General features: G+C 36.1%; 1 protein-coding gene across 1 annotated transcript; it reads right to left on the bottom strand.

Annotated features, from left to right (window-relative positions):
- Nucleotides 1-2,999: 2,999 nt before the first annotated feature.
- On the bottom strand, nucleotides 3,000-21,869 carry LOC129224779 (inactive tyrosine-protein kinase transmembrane receptor ROR1-like). Its single transcript, XM_054859327.1, has 4 exons — nucleotides 21,865-21,869; nucleotides 21,758-21,816; nucleotides 14,973-15,302; nucleotides 3,000-3,123 (listed from the first exon to the last, which is right to left on the bottom strand). Exons 1-4 carry the CDS (start codon nucleotides 21,867-21,869, stop codon nucleotides 3,047-3,049), a joined length of 471 nt encoding a protein of 156 aa, XP_054715302.1. The 3' UTR covers nucleotides 3,000-3,046.
- Between the last annotated feature and the right edge of the window lie 149 nt (nucleotides 21,870-22,018).

Here is a 22,018-nt window from a genome sequence, read left to right as displayed (position 1 = left end):
TCCAAGACAGGAATTCGAAAAATTTTAAAGCAAGTAAAAGGTGGAGATTCGTTCGATCGAGAGAAATGTGGTTTTCTCCGTCTTGCAACAAAATGGCGCGGGGAGCATCATTCCATCTAGGGAACTATTTGCGCAAAAACAAAAGAAAACTTTATGTGTCTGCAAATACGCCAAGCGCCACCATAATGCGATAAGAATTTTCACATTATCCATGGCCCCCTTCAAAACAACGCGCAAGCCCCCTACACCCCTCCCACACATTCTTCTGTTTAACGGCGTCCCATTCAATTAACGCGGCGAATTCTCGTTAAATGAATATTTAATTCGGGAATGTTCGGGAGTGGTATCTTCTTTTTTTCCCTCTCTCTCTGTGTGTTATTGTTTTATCTATTTATTTCCAGGGTTTTTATTTCAGCCCTTAAAATGGGGAAAATGGTTCGTGATCGCTCGTTATTAAGGAGAAACGACCTCGTTAGGGACTTTTTTCTTTCTGTTTATTACTCTTGTCGAAGTGATGTTGCGTTAGTTTATTTTCCCCATCTGCTCATCGCAAGTGATATAAAACTTCCCTCAATGACGTCGGGAGGATTTCGCATACAGCAACACGTATGTCTGCAACAACAATGTTTTTTTTTTTGCAAACTATAAAAATCATCGCCATTTTTGCAACTACTATTAGACTCCGAATTGGAGTCCAATCCATGAATAGGTTTCCATATTTAGAACATATCAAACTAATCATTCTATTTCGCGTTCAACATAAGCTTTATGATAGTACATAGAACCGTCGAAAAGTTTCAAACTCGATAGAAAACGAAATAAAAAGTGATAAGAGCGTTCTTTTAATAAATAGCAATCCGTTATAATGTCGACTATACGTTCCAATGCTGAACATCATCTTTTCCATAATGTCACACAGAAAGATACTGTTTCCGGTTTCAGGTAATTTTCAAAACATTCATTTTAAATGAGTAATATAAGGATTGTACTTGGACATTACGTCGATCAAAAATAAAAAAATCTAGAGATTTTTTTTAAAGGGCAAAGTTTTATTTTATCGTTTCATGTACGCTTATTTCGCTCTAAAATCAGATGGGAAATAAAACATTACTATTAGTCAAAATTAAATAGAATTTTGAATACTAGCAATAATATAAATTATGAAGATAACAGTATCAGTAAGCTATGCAACTTGCTTTTAAACAACGTTAAAATCAGTTACAATTTGGTTTGAAAACATTTTATGAATGTATTGAAAATATATAATATGTTTTTTAAATCAACAAAAGACAATGTGTAACTTTTAATAAATAGTTCAAAGTTTTTCATCCAAGATTAGTCATGAAAAGGGCAAATGTATTCGCTTGAAATCTGACTACCAAACGGTACGACCTTGAGGGTCACAGAACTGGACGAAATTCTGGATTTACGTCAGTTTGCACTAGATATAAAGCCAAGTAAAGCGGTTGGACTGCATAGGCCCTAGTTCGGCAGCAACGGGGGTCCAAAGCTGCTAGTTGAGTTCAATAAAGCAATAACTTTTCTTTAGAAATTAAACTTTCTTTAACCTTTTCTTGCAATTGCATTGCAGTATAAGCCAACTGAATGCATTCCCAATATGGAATGAATTCCCCCCTCCCCCACCCAATAGTATACTGACAAAAGACGCCAAAAATGTTGGGAGGGCAAATACTGTGTTTAAGTTACAAATTCCAATGAAAACGCCATTGCAAAAAATTCTGGAGCATTGGAACTCAATATGGTTCTGATGGCAAAAACTTGAGGATCGTGAATTGGGATAAAATTCTGGATTTAGGTCAATTCGTACTAGATATGACTACAGGTAAAGTGGTTTGAGGGCTTAGGCTCTAGTTCGGCTGCAAGGAGGGTTTAAATTTGCTTGTTTGGCTCTAAAACTGCAATTGTGTTAATTGTTGAAAATTGAAGCTTTGGCACAAAATTTGCTCTCAGTATCTTTCACGACTCTTGTTAGTCCAATGTAGGAGGGGGGGAATTTATTCTATATTGTGAACAGTAGCGTAACTATGGGGTCTATCGCCTCCGGCGAACTAAAGAAATTGCAACCCCCCCCCCAGGGGAAGTCACCGAAGGTCATTGTGACCTCCAGAATCTTCGTTTTTTTTTAACATTTTGATTAACTGATCCGACAAATAGGAGGCAGTGTTGTATTTTTTTTTCTTATTTTCTTTTTTAGAATTGTATTTAATGATGCCCAATGCTCCTTCTCAGTAGATGTTATGTATGTGTATTATATATATATATATATATATATATATATATATATATATATATATATATATATATATATACCCCCTCTAGCTCTTTAGGCTCTTGCGCTATTTTTTTTAAAAGCATTTTTCAAATTTTATGATGAGAAAAAAAAAACCGCTTAAAATTTTTTTTTTAATCAGTCGAAATATGTTAACCCCTGGCGAGAGCCACTCCTGCCAACCCCTAGTTACGCTACTGATTGTGAATGCATTCAGTTGCGTGGCAATACGAAGAAAAAAGTGTAAAAAAAATAATTTCAAAGGAAAAACCGTTGCTTTTCTGGAGCTAAACTAGCAACTTCGGACCCAATTGCTGCCGAACTTGGGCCTATGCAGTCAAACCGCTTTACCTAGGTTCATATCTAACACGAATTGAACTAAATCCAGAATTTCTTCTCATCCGCGACCCTCAAGGTCGTTCTATTTGGTAGTGAGATAAATATCAGCGCAAAATTTCGTACAGAAAGTATTTTGAACCAGCTCTTCAAAATGGTACTGTAGTAACATTTAATGATGCTCCCATTTTTATATTTTTCATTCCTATACACATACGGTTTAATACACGGTAAAATTGCACACATGATTTGCACGTTTATTTTAAAAATACTTGAGTAACGACAAAGAAAATGAAATAAATCTTCTTTTCCTTTTTCGAAATGTTCTGTGTGAAATTCTACGGTTAACAAGAACTTATTCGATTTTCTTGCGAGTATTTCTCACATTATTTCATGAATAAGAGAAGAAGGAGAAGGTACTCACGATCCCCCGAGGGCTGGAAAATGCGGGAACACGGGCGGGAAATTGGGAATGGCGGCTGGAGGCTGCAGACGACCTGTGGATGAAGAAAAAATATTAACATCGGTGGACACTCAAGAGGTAATGGACCATTCCAATTACTGAGATTGACTGCGAATACAAGTGGCAGCGGCAGTCTATCTCCTCAACTCAACATTTCTCGGAAGAATTTCGCAGGAAAAGAATCTCATTCTGTCCTCAAGCATAACAAACTGAGCAACTGGAACATAAATGAATATTGCTCCGCTTGCTTTTTATTTTATTTAATTATTTACATGTTCCTGCAATAATATTACATCGAAGTGTAATTAAAAAAAATAATAAAAAAAATAATAATAATAACAATAATAATAACAGCTAGTGGCCCCAGATATACGTCTGTATGGAACAGAATCTATATACGAACATCTTTTAGAGGTACAGTCGTTGCTTTAACTGGGGTGGGGAAGTGAAAGAACGCCACTGTTTTCATCACTTAAAAAAAAAAAAAAAAAGGCAAATGTAAGGTAAATAGGTTTCAAACCACCTTTTATTTTTGTCACTCTCCCCAAACCCCCAGATTCCGCCGCCCCTCTAAAAAATATTCTCCAACTACAGAACTGTGTACAGTCATTCAGAGGAACTTTGTTAGAAAAGTAACAGAAAGTATCTTTCAGTGTTAGTGCAGTCACTAAGGCTAACTTAGTTAAACAAGTACTGAGGTGGGAAACATCTTTTAGTGGTAAAGCTTGACCACGGAGAGATGGCGGGAGAATTCGAAGTGAAAACGGACCACTTCATCTTGTAGTAGGTACAATCACCGAGAACTAGCAAGGCAGTAAAGTCACTCGTTCTCCCTGATCCTCCCTATTACAAAATGAAGTGGTCAAATGGTGTTGTTTCCTTCAGACAAAAGTACTACTTTTAGTCACTAAAATCGATAGAATAAGCAAAAAAATAATAATAATAATGTTACAAATCCTGTAAATAGTAATTATTGTAGGAACGTAACCTGTAAATAGTTTCCCGTAATGAACATACAACTCCTTTTCATATGGCTAAAGTATACGACCCCTATTTCCTTTTTGTTCATTGATAAAATTTGATAACGGTCTACAACTTTACAGAAGCGTGTGGAATATTTGAGAAATTTCTTTTCGGTGTTTATAAAAGCCGTTAGCGATGGATAAACAGTGGAGTTTCGATTGATATTTCGAACTGAGAGCATTTTTGCTCTGTTTATTGCGAGGCATTTCGCTGTGTTGTTTTCGTATTTGGAAGTAAATACGTGTGTAAACGTTGAGTTTACGGTGTTGTGTGATAATTGCTTAATTGCTGATGAATAATTTAGCAGTTGTTGACGATATCTCCTGTACATAGTGTAAATAAATTTCCTGTGTTTTTATCAAGAACTGTGTCATCCTTTCAAGAAAGTGGAAGTCGCACCGAATCCGTTACAATAATAATAATAACATGAACCCAGAAAATACTTTCATTTTCCTAACAGTTATTTTTTAATTATTTTTTTTAAATGTCCAATTTTTCAAACAAGGCGTGGTCTTTACGACGTCACAAATGATGCACTTTGCTGCATTTTTCAACTTCGTTTCCACGTTATGATAATCAAGAAGCGAATTAAATATTGCGCTCTACGCTTGCTATCAACCCTATCGTTGCCAATACACGTGAGTAAAGATGCGGCGAATTAAATATTTTGCTCTGAGAAATGGCAAGAGTGAATGGCATTTCATCATCTGTAACGTCATCGGCAGAAGCGTAAATAACGAAAGCGCACCGATTCAAGTAATTTTTTTTTAAATGTTAAACTTAAACACATTATTTAAAAAATGGTAAGACCCTATATTTTTAAGCATGCTCTTTCAGAAAAAAATACTTTTAAAATTTTGGAAACGATCCCATTCCGCTTCGAATTCACCCGCCGTCTTTCCATGGTTAAGTAATAGTACAGTCATTCAGGGTAACTTGGACAATATCTGTTTTACATGTAATGTGCCATTTAACTGCTTCTCTCGTTATTTAATAGTGTTATTGCATCTAGTGGCATAAATAGAAGAAAAACTCCAGAAATATTGAACAGTACAATTATGTTGGGGTACACATCACCTCAATGGCGATGGCGCACCCCCTCAAATTTTACGGCACCCACTAGAACGAGACAAGCCGCAAAATCCTTCCAAAATTAACCCCTCCCCCTACAAATTTCAATGGCCCTGTGGGCACACCTTGTAATCCAAAATCAAGAAATAGTAATGATAAAAAGGATTTAAAATGGATTATTAACTAGGTTCATAGATATTTGCGGCAGTTTTGAGCAAAAAATCCCTGGTCACTTTCGTCGAACTGTAACTTTATTACATAACCTGTCAAATCACATCAGCAAGTTTAGTTTCGTAGTTCTGACTTCTTTTCTTTTCTTTTTCTTTTTTTTTGCAAAATTTAAAAGTAATAATGATCTATTACTGAAATAGTGTTTCAGTCTTATGGCATGTTCTTAGAAACATATGCACTCGCCCATGTCCATTTAATACTTCTCATAGCCTTTAAAAAAAAAAAAAAAAAAACGAAATACTAGAGTCCTAAAGCCTACAGAACATATTATTTCAGATAATGTATAAAAATTTACATAAAATTGAGAGAGAGAGAGAAAAAAGAAGCACAGAAACTCAGCTCCCGTGAGCTTCCATGGAAACTAAGCCCAGATATTCTCACATTTTTACGAAATACTTTATGTGGCGCATATCTGGAATGAAAACTAAGATAAATTTCACGTGCATGATTCAAAACCATTAAATTTAATTTAAATGTTCTTACAGAATTTAATAACTAAAATTCAATAAGACTCGAAATTAACTTTCGTTAAAAACATCCTTCGAGTCTGAAATTAAATTCTATAAATTAATAGCTCTGGCTTCTAAATTAGTACTTTTAGATTCTAAAAGTATGGTCACCGCTCTCGCCTTATCAGTGAAGACAACCCGAATGAAGCGGTACTTTCAGGGAGCACAATTCATATGGAGCGCGTATTTCGCAGCTGTGAGAGAAGCGAAACAAAAAGTGCGCATAATTATGTTTCCAGCTTTCAGAGGAACGATTTAGTTTTTTCTCTTCGCTTCTCCACTGTTCATTAACTCTAGACGTTACGAATCATCCCGAGAGTTTTTTCCCTCATTTGCATGAAACAGCTCCGACTAAGAGCAAGATTTTTTCCCTCACTCGGAACTTTTCCCCTTATTTTCCCTTTTTCCTCCCCCGTGAGGTTTTAACGATATTTTAAGGAGGCTAGGTTCTTTTTTTCATCTTTCAAAATGCTATTAAATGGACGTCAGAAGTTGGCGTTTTATTTGCATAGAAATGAAGTCTTTTTTTTTTTTTTGGTGGATGGAAAAATTCAGAAAATGGATTTTCTAAAACCGAGATTCAAAGTTTTCGAATGAAAGCGAGGAGGTTTTGTTTTACAAAATAAAATTCTTCGCAAAGATTTTTCTGGGAAATTTCGAAGACTGAGTTAAAATTGTTCAGAAGCAAGATTTAAAAAGAAAAAAAAAATGCATTTTTGAGCAAACTGAAATTTTGTTATCTACATGACATCGGGATTTGATTGAAGAAATTTAATTGAAAACCTTGAAGGTATAAATTATCATTGCTGACGGTAAAAAGGCTCTGTTGTTGTTTTTTAATGATTGCGTGAGACATCAATGTCTATTTTCAAGATTGTTGATTTTTCGCGAAGCAATTACATTTTAAAACGCCTAGAGGTTTTCAATTGAGAATTTCTTTCTTCTAAAAAAAGCTCAGCATTTCACGGCGAAAAGAAATAATTCTTTAGACGAATTCTTTCTTTTCGTCCAAAGGTTTTCTCTAAAAAAATTTCGTCAGTTCTTTCAAAATGCATTCGTTTGATTATTAAATTATAATGCTTTAATAAAATTCTGATCCATAATATCAGAAAAATAATTATTGGAGTAAATTATATACAAATAACTTTTATCTTTCATTTCCTTATTTATTTAATCGTTTTCTTGCAGTTTAGGTTTTACTTGCAGAGCTTTGCATAAGCAGTAATATTTTTTCATGTATAAAAATTGTTATTGAAGCGAAACTATTTTCTCTCCCCCTCCCCCTATTTTTTTTTTCTTTGTTTGGTATTCTAATGGTATTTTCGCTTATGCTTAAAACATTTATTTTATATTTTCAAGGACATTTTCAGAATTTTTTTTGGGTTATGAAAAATTCGAGCTCCGGAAGACCCGTTTTTTGCAAGGTTTCCCCGGAGAAATGGGGTAGGTAATACAGAGACCCTCGTTTTACGCGGGTTTATTTTACGCGGTTTCGATGATACGCGGTTTATTAGTTTTGACACCTTAATTTTATTTTACGCGGATGAGTTTCGGTTTTACGCAGATGCGGCAATGCAAACAGATAAAAATTTCCCCTCTTTCAAAATCCAAACTCCTAAAGATTGCAGATTACACGTAATCAACTGCATTTTGGCGTGCTAATAATCGAGCTTAGGCCACTGGAGACATTTTATGCCATTGGCTTCAGAGCTCTTTCCACATGTAAAGTTATTTAACTGACATAGTTCAAAACACACTGGAAGAAGAGCTTTTAGGAGTGACAAAGGAGGCCAAAACAACGAGGATACCAACGTCAGTGACGCACAACCAAAAACGCTCTCGTTGAAAATTTTAAGTCATTCCTAGACAATAGAAATGATCTTTCTGATCTGTTAGTGAAGGAAGATTCAATCATGGAAATGTGTGTGACGCAAGTGATCATGGATGCGTTAATGCTCTGCAAAGAATTACAGAGAAAAATTCTTAATGACTGCCAAAAGACTATCATAGACAACTCCTCTTTATAAACAGGACACGAAACTAATTTATGTTTTCATTCTGCATGTTGTGCATAAAAGTCGATACAAGTACACATTAAATTTATTATACAATTAGTCATCACTATAACGAAATATTTCGTACCTACGGAACCAAACCCTACTTTAACACTAGTATTAGAGGTTTCAATTTACGCGGTTTCGATTTACGCGGCATTTCCGTGGAACGTAATCCCCGCGTAAAACGAGGGTCTACTGTATACTAAAATAGCTAATAGAAAAAGCAACAAAATATGTACAAAAGTGTTTACGTTTCTAAAGTCCAGGAGAGGGACAATTGAGAACCCCCCCCCCCCTTACGCCCAAATGACAGGTCTGAGCTGCAGTGATAAACTTAAATTAAAGCAAAGGCAACATCAAAATTTTTCTCACATACATAGTAATAAGGAATCTACCTATTTCATTTTTGTATACCATGAAGAAAAAAGGAAGAAATACTAGTACTATACAATACTAAATAGCGAGCATTTTAAAGTTTTCTCTTTAGTAATACACTGCGGTGGTGATCTAGTTCTGTGCAAAGATATAACTATCTCCCCCTCTTACTTCCCACATGTTTTCCCCAACAAGAAGTTACTCCTTTTAAGGTCAAGCCTCATCTTACCAGAGTCAGACTATACCATCTTTTTATCTCATTTGCAAGCTGTATTGGTGCTGCATTCCATCTCAAAACACATAATTTATACTTTTTTCTCATAAAATTTTTCAAGAGCTTTTAATCTCAACAAGACAAAATTTTTTAAATAATAATAATAATAATAAACAAATAAATAAAAATTAAAATAAATAAAGGAAAGACAGGAAATGAAAGAAATATAGAAAAATAAAGAAAGAAAAGAAAAGAAAAAAATCCGTTCTTTAAAAATTAAAATAAAATGCCAAAATTGCAATACTTTGTATTATTTCTGAAGTAAACGATTATTCAATTCTTCTGACCTCTTTCAAGAATGGAAGCAAAGCAAAACGTCATTAATAGGTTATTTCAAATTTTTGTCCAGAATAATTCCTTTCAGTGTACGATTACTTGCTCAGAAATGTCTTAATTTTTCAGTCTTTTCATTGATTTAGTGTGGGGGAAGGGAGGGGGGTCGTCATTCATCGATTGCAGAACTATTTGAGAAATTGCCAGCCTTTCAAGGGAATTGTCTGCTATCGATTTCACTTAGCGACACGAAAATCGCCTTCCAATCACGATGATCTCTTTAAAATAATCGATTATAACTTAAGAAGTAGATCTCTATTAGAGCAGGTTGGTTCGAATTAATCCCTATATTTATCTGAAAATGGTACAGATTGGGGGAGGAAAGAAAAAAAAGAAAAAATCAAAGGGAAAAAAAAACGAGTTTAGAGGATTCGTTTCATAATCCTGAATGGGCAATTTCTCCAAAGTACATTTGTGTCAAAAATTTGGGGTGGAAAAAAAAGTTATAAAGCATTTACAGATCATTCTAAAACAAGTACAATTCCAAAATTCGATATTTAAAAATATTCTATGTTGTTTTCCAAACCTTGAAATTATTTTTATCTGAAAAACTATTTTAATCAATTGAACTCGTCAAAATTTGTATTTTTAAGCGTTAAGTAAATTGAAAGGGAAAAAAAAGCAAGTTTCGAAGAATTGTTTCGTAATTATCAAACAAACATTATTACAAAACAGTAATATCCAAAGTACCTTGAGGTTCCTTGCGTCGTAAGTGTGTGTGTGTATATGTGTACTGCGGGGGGAGGGGGGGGGGGCGTATGGAGCACTTTCAAAAGATTACAATTCTAAAACTAAACATTAAAAAAGGAACATATACTTATCCTTTTTTCTGCAACTTAAAATAGTTTTATCAGAACACTTTTTTTTAACTAACTGAATTAAGTGAAATTTATGCACTTTATGCTTGGTTAATAAATTTAATTTATTTAATTGCTTATTAAAAATGACAATCTCAATTCTGTTGCTCTACCAAAGAATTACCAGTTTTGCCCTTTAATCAGAATCCAGTATTTAAAACGTTATACTAAAAGTGTTCATTAATATAATGGTTGGTGTAAACTAGGCTTGCCGGACGTCTCGGTTTGACCGGGAAAGTTCCGGATTTCAGACAAAATTCCAGTGTCTTGGCCGGCTTGCTTCACCGTCCCGGTAAAAGATAAATTTGATTATAGATGTCCAAAAAAGTTTAAAAGTAATTCAAGGATTAATTAGAATAATTACTTTGTCAATTGAAATATTGAATTGTAAAATGAATATCGGATTGGTTTGTGACGATTTTCACGACAAAATTAAAACGAAAAAGACATTCTAAAAACAAGTCCTAGCGAATGAAAATTACATATAAATGTTGTTCATATTTTTGTTCCACATTCAAAGTGCTTCTTCTAACTAAATAACTTATAAATATTAACATGTAACAAGCAAAATGTTTAAAGTTATCTTCTAGTACCATTTTTTATTTCCCCTGTTTTAGGCTCTTAATTAGAAACCATTTATTTGCACTGAAAATGAACTAACTACCGTTTAAAACACTCTAAAAACCAGCCAGTGGTGTGCACCCTTTTGAATACTCGCATGAATATACTTTTGAACACTGAACATTTCAGAAATCTGGCAAGCCTTAACTAATCTCTAATATAAACTACAGTTTGCGTTACGTAAACGAAAAGAGATTTCAACAACTTCAAAAAGATATATTTTAAAATTTAACTGCGGTGAATGAAACCAAAGAAAACCGAAACGGACTTGCGAATCTTTTATGCCTCAAAAACGGAGAGGAGGAATCATTTGCATATCCATTTTCTGTTAGGATTAAACTCTGATCCTATAGGAACTAGAGGTGCGACATCGACGTCAATGTTTTTTTTTTTGGAAGCAACGATGTTTTTTGTGAAAACGTCGATGTTTTTATCATCGATGTTTTGCGTTTTGATGTTTTTTTCGATGTCAATATTTTACATTTAAATCAAAAAAAGTTATATAACAATGTGTGATGATGATAATTTTTTTAAAAAAGTTACAGCCTAAATTAGAAGTTGCTAGTGGTGGGACATCAATGGCGATGTTTTGGAAACATCGATGTTTTTACCTTAATGTTTTTTAAGATGTCGATGTTATATTTGAACAAAAAAGTTACATAAACATGTGTAATGATAATACTTACTAAAAATGTTACAGTATTACTTTGCAGTAGTTAGAGGTGCTATATCAATGTCAATGTTTTCCAAACATCGATATATTCTGGTTTCATTAGGGTTTTTTTTTTTTCTAACATCGACTTTTGCGTTCGATGTCGATGTTTTATAATTTAACCAAGTAAAATGCTATTTTTTATAATCACCAAAAATAGGAAAGAGAAAATGTGATGGTTATGATCATGAAAATACATTTATGATAAAACTACATCATTAATCAGTAGTCTCAACATCACAGCGGTTACCGACTGGTGTTCATGCCAGCTAATTTCAAGCATAGCCATGTTTACTTACAACTCACTAGACCAGCGTTTCCCAAAGTGTATTCCGCGGAACCCTTGGGTTCCGCCGAAGTATAAAAAGGGTTCCGCCGCAAGTTAGAAGTTACATAAATGTATTTTCCACTAGTTTCAAGAAAATTAAATAATCAGCATCAAGGCCGCACTTATAGCATAATTACAAGAAAATTCTTCAGCAATCAAACGATTAATGTGCGCAGTATATCCTTATCAAACAGCTAGGCTCGTAGTCCTTTTCAAGAAGGCTTAAACCTAGGGATCTTTCTCATTTTATTGGAAGAAAAAAGTTTATTTAGTAAATCTGAAACAGTTCCCTGAAAGGTATTTTAAAGATCATACTTTAATTGACTTCTGATTTAGTGATAGAGATAGTGATACTGTCTGACCATGGATTGTATGGAAAGACAAACATCCGTTTTACAGCCGGAAATGGACAAATCTATTATTTTTTACCGATATCAGCTTTGGCAGAAGCAGTCTCATTCAAATGAGCGAATACGCGCATCGAATTTTTACTTTTCCCCCTTATTCACATAGACTCGTCTTATCTGGATGTTTTAAAATTCCATGCAATCCGTGGTTGGACAGAAGAATAGAGTCAGAAAAATTTAAGCCAAATTTTGAGCCTCTTTATTCCACAAATGTCGCATTTTCAAAATTTTTTCAAAGTGGACTGAAGCTTAACACAGTGTTTAGTTTTCGGTGAATTTGTTTTACATTCATTTTTTAGCGATAATTTTAGTAATATTATATAGTTATTTAGTAATATATATATATATATATATATTTATTTAGTAACACATATATATATTTATTTAGTAATATATATATATATATATTTATTTAGCAATATATTCTATATTTATTATATATTATATTATAATTCTATATTTTGAAATTATGTTTTCGCTCCTGTTATAAACTATATGGAGCAGCATCAAACTAAAAAAAACCTCCCAAATTTTATTTTCTATGTGTGTGTGTGTGTGCGTGCGTGCGGGCGCGCGCGTTTTTTTTTTTTTTTTTTTTTTTTGCTTGTTACTTATTACCTAGCACTCAGGGGGTTCGCCAACTTCTTTCAGAGTTTGGACGGGGTTCGCAAGGAGAAAAAGGTTGGGAACCGCTGAATCTATCACATTGGAAACAGTTTCCTTAAATAATAAGCGTTAAAATATTAAGCGTTATTATAGTTCCCCCCTATTTTTAGTTCTCCAATAAGTTAAGTTATAAATTAACGTTTAAAATGTACGATACTGTTAGTAGTAAATATTTCAATTCACTATCAATATTAAGTAATCTTTGAGTGTATTTTGTATTTTAAATACAATTTGTACAGGTCTTCTTCGTAACGCAGTTAGAAATAAATCTATTGGAACACGTATTTATTCTTATGATTCGTTTTCCCCCGTGTTATTTAATTTGAATAGTGTTTCCATCATCTTCTCTAATTAGTTCATATTAATCAATTGTTTTGTATTACGCAGATAGAAAACTGAAAAATGTTAAGAAATTATACTTGTTGATTTAAATTCATGCTTCAATGTTGTTCGTTTTAAATATATGTGATGATCGATTACTTATTCGTTTGTTTTACTCAATTATAACCTAATTTACTTATTATTATTAATTTTATTGAACTTGTTTAGATAGATCTTAATTGTAAAGTAATAAATGCAGGCTGTGAATTCATTTCTCTCATAGAAGTTCATTAGTTTTGAGGACTTAATAATAATTAAGAAAAACATTTGCTATTTTTAACTTTTGCGATTTAGAACATGTAAATTTTGAAATTTCAAGTACGCTAAGACACTACTTATTTCAATGAAGCTCCTTAACTGCAGTGCATGAAAACAAGAGTGGCGTTGTTATCTCTCTTGCAGTTTCCATGGAGACGACGCAGAAAACGTGTCCTTGACACGCCAATTCTAAGGAAACAGATGGTGTGCAAAAATTAAGGACGAAGTCGAAAAATTAGCATATCAGCTGAACGAAGAGGCAGAGCGGACAGAAAGACCAATTAGGAGATTAAGTAAGGTGATGTACGGTAGCACATTCGCAGATATGCAGGCAGACGTAATGGGGGAGTGTCTGAGTAGTATAAAGCATGTTGTCGGTGTAAGATCAGTATTCCTGGCAAAGAGATTGCACGCCGTATAGCAGTTAAAATCACACCGAGTTGCTGCCTCAGCGAGAAATGGCGAATAATCAATCTATTTGACGACATCTGGATGCTTTTACCCGAGGTCGAATCATTGGGAAGTTGGAGGAAGGACGCAGTGTGACAAGTGTGGCTGCAGAGTTCGGAATTGCTCACAGCATCGTTTCACGACTTTGGAGACAATTTCAAACTACAGGAACAGCTATCCGGGGGTTCAGTAGTGGTCTACCACGAGGAACTACACCCGCAGATGACCGGTATATTGTCTTATAGGCCAGAAGAAACAGGCAGCAGACAGCGGGAAAAATCGCTAGACACACGACACAGGCGACTGGACGACCGATATCGCGTTTTACCGTGGCCAGAAGACTGCACGGTGGTGGTCTGTTTGCACGACGCCCTATACGGTGTGTACCTCTAACACCTGCCCATCGGAGAAGGCGTTCTCTGTGGTGCCGGGAACACCGGAATTGGAGAGACAATGAATGGGGACGAGTACTCTTTACAGATGAGAGCAGATTCAGTCTAAGTAGCGATTCTCATCGCATACTCATCTGGAGAGAGCGGGGAAGCCGCAATCATCCCTCGAACATCATTGAAAGGGACAGGTATGGAGGTCGCGGTGTTCTCGTTTGGGGAGGCATCATGCTTGATAGTCGTACAGAACTTCACATCTTCGACGCAGGTTCAGTCAACGGGACCCGTTATTATAACGAGATTCTTCTTCCATATGTGCGTCTTTTTAGAGGCGCTATGGGTCCGCAGTTCCTTTTCATGGACGACAATGCACCATGTCATCGCACAGTAGCTGCCGAACAGCTCTTAGAGAGTGAGGATATCGAACGTATGGATTGGCCGGTACGATCTCCGGATCTCAATCTTATCGAGCATGTATGGGATTTTCTAGGCAGACGCTTGGCAGCTCGTACCTTACCACCAGTAACGATTCGGGAGCTTCGAATGGCGCTGCAAGACGAATGGGCAGGAATGCCTCAACAACTCATTGACACCCTCATTCTCAGCATGGGCAGACACTGTGAAACCTGCCTAGCAGTCGGGGGAGATCATATCCCTTACTAAAGGCCGGATGTTTCTTGCTGGACACCCATCACATGGATGTTTCGGCCTTCAGTCGCATTGCGCTCCATGCTACTTTTTCAATAAAGCTTCTTTTTATCCCTCTGATTTCTCTTTTAGTAAGTGTTGCTTACATTACACATGTCCTTACGTATTGGGAATCTTACGGTATTAAATGTGTTGATTTGGAAAGCTTTTGTACAAAGTTATATTGAAAAACCCGCCTCGTCCTTAATTTTTGCACACCAGTGTAGTTTATAGAATCATTAGCTGGTACTCACCTGCCCGCACCATGAGTATCCCCGTGGACTCGACCCGCGCTTCTCCACGCCCAGCCTCGCACTTGTAGTATCCGGTGTCGTGGATGTCGAGGCGGGCGATGCGGAGCCGGGATCCGGTCCGGCCCGGTCCCGGATTGTAGCGCCGGATCTCGACGCGCCCCCGCTCCTCCTCGACGGGGGCCTCGTTCTTGTACCAGCGGAAGTGGATGGGGTGGGGGGTGGGTGAGGCCAGCCGGACGTCGCAGCGCAGCTTCACGCTGTCCCCCGTCTCGCGGGTCAGGTTGGACAGAGAGCGCTCCAGTCGCAAGTCGCCCACAGAAAGGACGCCGCCTGAAAGAATTATAGCAACTTAATGTTTGCGTTTGAATTTTGGATTTAGTACAACTAGAAACACAATTCCGTAGCGGCAGACACTGTCCGCCATTGGATGCGGGAATCTTGAAGTAAACGGGCAACAAAGGCGAATCTAGAAATGTTTCTAGGAGGGGGGGGGGTTCCATTTTTAACTTATACTTTGGGGGGGGGGAGGCTGCCACAGCATTTTTACCAGAAGCAACTAAAATATAGAGATGTAGCCAAGGAGGTCCCTGAACCTATTTCTTTAACTTTCCGTTGAAAGTGGTAGTCTTAAACGGTGTTTTCGATTTTCAACTTCGTAATATTTCCGTTGGAAAGTTGGAATGCTTCAAAAGCCCTTCTCCCTAACATCATAGAAGATAGTCTAAAATTGCCATTTTGTAACTTCAATTCCGAGGGTGATTCGAACCCCATTCCTCTCCTTATCGTCATCAAAAAAGGTCAACACTTGCATTTTTTAAACTTCAATTTGGAAAAATTGCCAGTGTAGGGTCCGCCAAGGGAGGGGCGATCGCCCCCATCGCCCTTCCCTTGTATCCGTCCTTGACGGGCAAAGGCGTAGCTTAAACGGTGTTTTCGATTTTCAACTTCGTAATATTTCCGTTGGAAAGTTGGAATGCTTCAAAAGCCCTTCTCCCTAACATCATAGAAGATAGTCTAAAATTGCCATTTTGTAACTTCAATTCCGAGGGTGATTCGAACCCCATTCCTCTCCTTATCGTCATCAAAAAAGGTCAACACTTGCATTTTTTAAACTTCAATTTGGAAAAATTGCCAGTGTAGGGTCCGCCAAGGGAGGGGCGATCGCCCCCATCGCCCTTCCCTTGTATCCGTCCTTGACGGGCAAAGGCGTAGCTTTCGTGGATGTAACCACTGACCTTCAGTGAATGCAGCATTACATATTTGCATCTTCGTAGGCTGCGGCAAAAGTTGTTTGCGTGCATGCGCTTTTCGAACACGCGCCTGTCTAGTCGTTGATCTCGGTTGCCTATGGAACCGGTTTCTCGTTGTGTATCTATTAATAAAACGAGAATCGGCGTGTCAAGACTAAATAACTTTCCTACTCTCCACCCCCATGAGAAGAGATAAAATGGAGGGAGTGAAGACTTTCATTCATGAACCCAAGACCCCAAGTGACGTGATAAGATTTTAAAGCAAAGCATCGGAAGAAATCGGGCTTCTTTCGCTTGTTTCACGTAAAACGTGTCAATCATTCTTCGTTGTTTAGTCACATGATTTGAGCTCTTTGCCCAAGCTTTTGCTTAGCCAATGATTGGACTAGCTCCTTCCATTTACTAATTTCTGCTCTAAGTTTAGTACAACTAGAAATACAACTTCGGCATTGTCCGCCACTGAACGAGGGAATCCTGAAGCAAACATGCAAAAGCATCGCTTACGTGGATGCAATATCTGACCAGTGGATGCAACACTATTTGCATTATCATAGGCTACGACAAAAGTTGTTTGCGCGCATGCGCTTTTCAAACGCATGCCCGTCTAGCAGTTGGTCTCGGTTGCCCATGGAACCGGTTACCCGTTTGGTATGAAGTTATAGTTTATGTAACGAAAATTGGTGTGTCAAAGCCAAATAATTTTCCTTCTTTCCACCCTTTATCTTTTTTGGTTGTCATGGTTACGGCACTAGGAATTTCTTCCCTACGGAACTTCTGCTAATGTTATGTGTTGCAGGAAACACGCGGTGAAAAAGTTCATAATACCCCATAACCATGACACTCAGGGGGGGGGGGGGAGGGTGGAAAGTAGGAAAGTTATTTGACTTTGACGTGCTGATTCTCGTTACATAGACCATAATAGTATATCAATGGTTTGATAGCCCAATATTTGTGAATACAGTAGCAGGTCAAAAATCCGAACTAATTGGGACCGTAGGTAGTTCAGATTTTCAAGTTATTCGGATTTCCGAACATGACCAAGAACAAACCGTTTAGGAAAATAGTAAGTCATTTAATTAACAGTGCATGAAACTACAATATTTAATTACCTTTCTTCACAAAATGTAACTAAAATGAACTAACTCTCATTGTTTATTGTGCATAAAGGCAGTGGTGTTCCCATCAATTTTTCTCGGAGTATACTCCCAGTAATACATTATACACAATATGTCAATGCGATCATATACATAATGTGTCCAGAAATTCTTGAAGGTATAACCCAAGGGTGATATAGTTCTGGGTTTTCCAGGGAAAAGAAAAGAAAGTTAGTTTTTGAATTTAAAGTTTAAATTCGAAAATTAACTTTAATGGTAACCGGCAAAAATTGTAAACGGTAGCTAAATCATTTCATTGATGTAGGAAAATTTAAAAATGCGATGATAGAGTTTGAATTACAAATGAAAATTTTTGGTGCTTTAGGGTATACGCTATATGTCTAAAAAATGTTTGAGAGTATACGGTGTATATGGAGTATATCCAATGGGAACATAAAGGACTGCATAAAGGAAAATTGATTAAAACCTCGGTGGAGTGCGTTCGGATTTTCGGCGTTCTACTGTAACTTTTATGATTCGCCCTAGATCTTCCGTCCAAATTTACTGCAAAAAAATGTAAGTGAGCACCTTGCTCAACCACAATGTAAAGTTATTGGAGATTTCTGTATAAGTTAGCAATGTATTGCTCAGTTGTGCCCACATTGTTTTATCCGAGGCCCGCACCGCTTACTGAGTGAATCTCGCGGATCAGGTAACAAATAAAATTTAAATATATTTAAGATTTTTCTAGACAACACTGCAAGACATGGAAAAGGAAAAAAATGGCTGAGTGCATCCTCATTTTATTAATACCCCCTGTTGTTCTAGAACCCAATTTCTGACTATATTTAGCTCCATGTTTGCAACAATTTGTTATATTCATTGAGGAGGATCGGTTGTTTTGGAAGGTTTCAGAACAGTTTTTGAATTGCAACATTGAGCATAGCAATGGGTCACATGGAACAGCTTTGGCTCGTACGGCACACGAGCCATAGATTGGCATCACTGGCTTAGCTGATCATGAAATAAATTTTAAATAGTTCAGAAAGTAATTTTTACGCCGATTGATTCCACAAGCAGCCTCACAGTATTACTTCAGCACTACGGCCAATGGGGGATTTACTATGTCGCGATTGCGAGGGACTCCCACAACATAGCCGTCCCGAAGAGGATAATAATACCTGTTTGTCAAACTCTTTTGTTCCAAAAGTGATGGACTATGGGGCCCCCAAAATTACAAGGTGACAAACCCACAAACCAGAAATCTAACACTGACTACGTCTTCTAGAACCGAATAGTCTGAACCACATTTGAATAAAATTATCGACGAAATTTTTACTAGCTAAGAATCTCGTCAAATTATGAAACTCGTGTATTTTCAGTAAATAAGACACAAATCTCTCTGCGTGTAAAATCACTGGACAACAAATAAAATAGGAAATACATTTTTACACCGGCTATTTTCGCAAGTACAGTGATAAAAATTCAGGAAACTTTTATGGTAAATATTACTGTAAAATGGAGTGTTTACAGTACAGAAAAAACTTACAGTAAATTGCGCAGCAGCGCCAACTGATACACCACATTACTTACAGTGCGAAGCAGATAACACCATATTTCTCCTCACTCGATGTGTCCCAACTCGTATGGTGGGCCGCAAAGCCGTCTACCAATCCGAAGGTCCCGAGGTTGAACAGGCTGCTCGCATTTTGCGTTTTTTAACTCTCGTTTATTCTATCGTAAAATTTTACAGTAAAATAGGATTTTTCGGTAAAAGTTACAGGCAACATGGACGCCAGTAACTTTTACCACAAAATTTCAGGACTTTTTTTAACAGTAACAGCCTCTCAGTCCAATTTCTACACCATGTCTTCTGGCTGTCTTTCTTGAACCGCACTGTAATTATTAAACTTGTACAGCTCATCGTTCAAAGAAGTTAAGTATTTAAGAATCTCCTCAAACCTTGAAACTCTTGTATTTCCAATACATAGAGCTCACATCATTTTGCGTGCAAAATCACTGAACAACAATTAAAATAGTTAAGAAAGTAATTTTTACATCGGTTATTTTCGCGAGTAGCCTTTTAGAAAATGTCTACACTATGTCTTCCACTTGCATTTCTTGAACCGCACTTAAATTATAATATTTGTATAGCTAATCCTCCGACAAAGTTCAACTAAGAATTTTCTCGAACCCAGAAACTCGTGTATTTCCAATAAATGAGGCACACATCACTCTGCGTGTAAAATCACTGAACAGCTCCGACCGTTTTATGGCCGAATGGAACGAACGTTGAATAATTCTGCTCTGGCGAGTCGCCAAGCAGTTTGAAACAAATAACTTTGAAGATACGACGATGGAATAGAAACGCAGCTTGATATAAAATTCATTGAACGTCGTTTAATTGTGTGCGGGTGATTAAGAGAATCTCAATTTAAATTAAGAATATCTCGTTCTTGCATCGAGAGTTAATTATCTCACATCTTTAATGAGGGGATATTAGTCACAGTGAATGGGTTAAAAAGTTAGATATTATAATGAGGACGTGTATTTCCAGCAAAGTTCTGTTATTGCTTACATTAGCATAATGCTTTTGTAACATGCCAGAAAATTTCGGAAATTGCCTTCTGTAGTTGATCATTCACAAACTTTAAAAACCAACAGCAGCAGTTAACATAGAAATATGAATTACAAACAGTGAGTTATCTCCTTTTTACTTTATTTCTATCTGAAGTGTGTGGGCAAAAATAATGAATTAGCGAATTTTTGCGCATATTTCTGTTTTTTATGAGAAGCCAAACCTGCTCTTCCAATTTATGGAAAAGGTGTGTGTTTTTCTGCATAAAGCTGATTGTTTTTCTGTTGGCATTCTACTGAAAGAATAATGCGAGAATCGGATTTGAGGGGGGGGGGGGGATTTCAGAGTACAGATTAGAGGTGGGTAATGTCGTTCTTTTTAATGATCCGTTCCTTTGATCCGTTCATTCAACTTGTTCATTTGAACGACTCATAATATTAATTTACCCCGGTTCGTAAGTTTGTTAGTTATGAATTTCCTGCATTTAACATTTTCTTTGGGAAGTAAAAAGAAGAAAAAAAAAAACTGTTCTAAAACAAGCAATATGTTTCATTTGCGCTTTTTTAATGTTAATCCCGTTGCTGAAAGTTGATCAATGAAAATAGAAACGTCACTGACGCACAAGTAACCGTCCTTATGTACTTTTACTTTTCGTCCGCCAATAAAGATAAAGAACCGGAATAACATCCTGACCCTTTTTTCAATATTGCATTGAATAATATTTTCTTTCTCATAAAGGAACAGGGAAAAAAAACTTGCCATGTATTTTTTCCAATGCAGATTCAAGAAGATACTGCATTTGCTTTGAACTCAATGACTGAAACACATTCCACTATTATGAACTATTTTAAATCTAAACGACCGATTCGCTGCTAAATGTGTTAAAATGATCTAAAATGGTATGTTTAATAAAATTCTTTTCGTAAAATATTGATGTTATACTTTTTGAAAGAGTCATCCTTACTACTTTTAGTTTTTTTTCTATTTGATTTTTGCTTTCTATGTATTTCTCGTATCTTACGATTTCCCGCAATTTGCTTTTTTTTTAACCCAGTCCCTTGAGAGATGTAAAATCGGGGGTCTCTCGTTGCAATTACAGGAGAAAAAAAAAGTGAATAAGAATTCCTATTGGTATTCTTCCTCGAAATTGGGAATTTTATGAGCTCAATTTTGCAAACAATCCCAATGGCGGCTGGCCTTGATACGCAGTTTGTTAACTTTTTTTTTTTAAACATGACTATTTCTTCATAGAAAACTACACTGATTATTCCTTTTCAAAATTATATGCTTATTTATTCAATTAAATTATCAACAAATTGAATACTATTATAAATGACAAACATTTATTAACAGTAAGTGATGATGATATAAAATCTTCACGAGGGCCTAAAAATCAGATTGCTTTTCTTAAAACTGCTGTTTAATTTCAACCAATAAAACCCAGTTTAAATAAAAATAAAAATAACTTGGCTCGGCTCAAACCGAAAAAAATTCCAGCTGTTTTAACGAACTCCGATTGATTTTGAACCGGAACACAAAGATACAGAGACAACACAAACAATTTCACTAAAAACTTTTCCTACTGGGTACAAAATCGCTCCAAAAGCTGTAAAAGGAATTTAAAAGCTTTCACTGGAACAGAAGAGAGCTATTTAAAAAATAAGAGCCCTAAAAACATTTCGCTCAATATCATGGCCTCGAAATTTTATTTAAAATATCGATAGTTTCAGAAACGAAAAACGTGAAACAGCTATTTTGGAATGTGTAGCGGAATTTCCCGTTTTTATAACGACCAGTATATTTTCCGACTCATGTACGAGAGAAATTTTGAAATGTCTTAATGTATACAAATGCATTGTTTACCTGTACTATTTTCGTCTTCCACAGAGTCGGGATTCTCATTAGAATTACCCAGAGTTAAACTGAAAGAAAAGAGTTCAATGATAAGAAATAAAGAAATACAGTAGAACCTCATTAATTCGGACTAAAAGGAGGTCTAGGTTGTCCGAATTGATGAAAGTACGGATTAAACAAATAACTTATTAATTGAGTTTAAGTACATAAACAAACTACAGTACACAGTAAAAATTGTATTTTGAATTCAAGAGAACAGAAATACATAAT

This window comes from Uloborus diversus, chromosome 6, assembly GCF_026930045.1.
Source record: "Uloborus diversus isolate 005 chromosome 6, Udiv.v.3.1, whole genome shotgun sequence".
Lineage (NCBI taxonomy): Eukaryota > Metazoa > Arthropoda > Arachnida > Araneae > Uloboridae > Uloborus > Uloborus diversus.
Note: the sequence above shows the minus strand (reverse complement) of the source record. Positions and strands in the feature narration are given on the sequence as shown.

Coding starts and splice junctions, on each gene's coding strand:
- LOC129224779 (XM_054859327.1), bottom strand. Junction 15,303..21,757: donor GGAAGACGAAAATAGTACAG/GTAAACAATGCA, acceptor TAATTCTTTCAG/GCGGCGTCCTTTCTGTGGGC. Junction 3,124..14,972: donor GATACTCATGGTGCGGGCAG/GTGAGTACCAGC, acceptor CTTCATCCACAG/GTCGTCTGCAGCCTCCAGCC.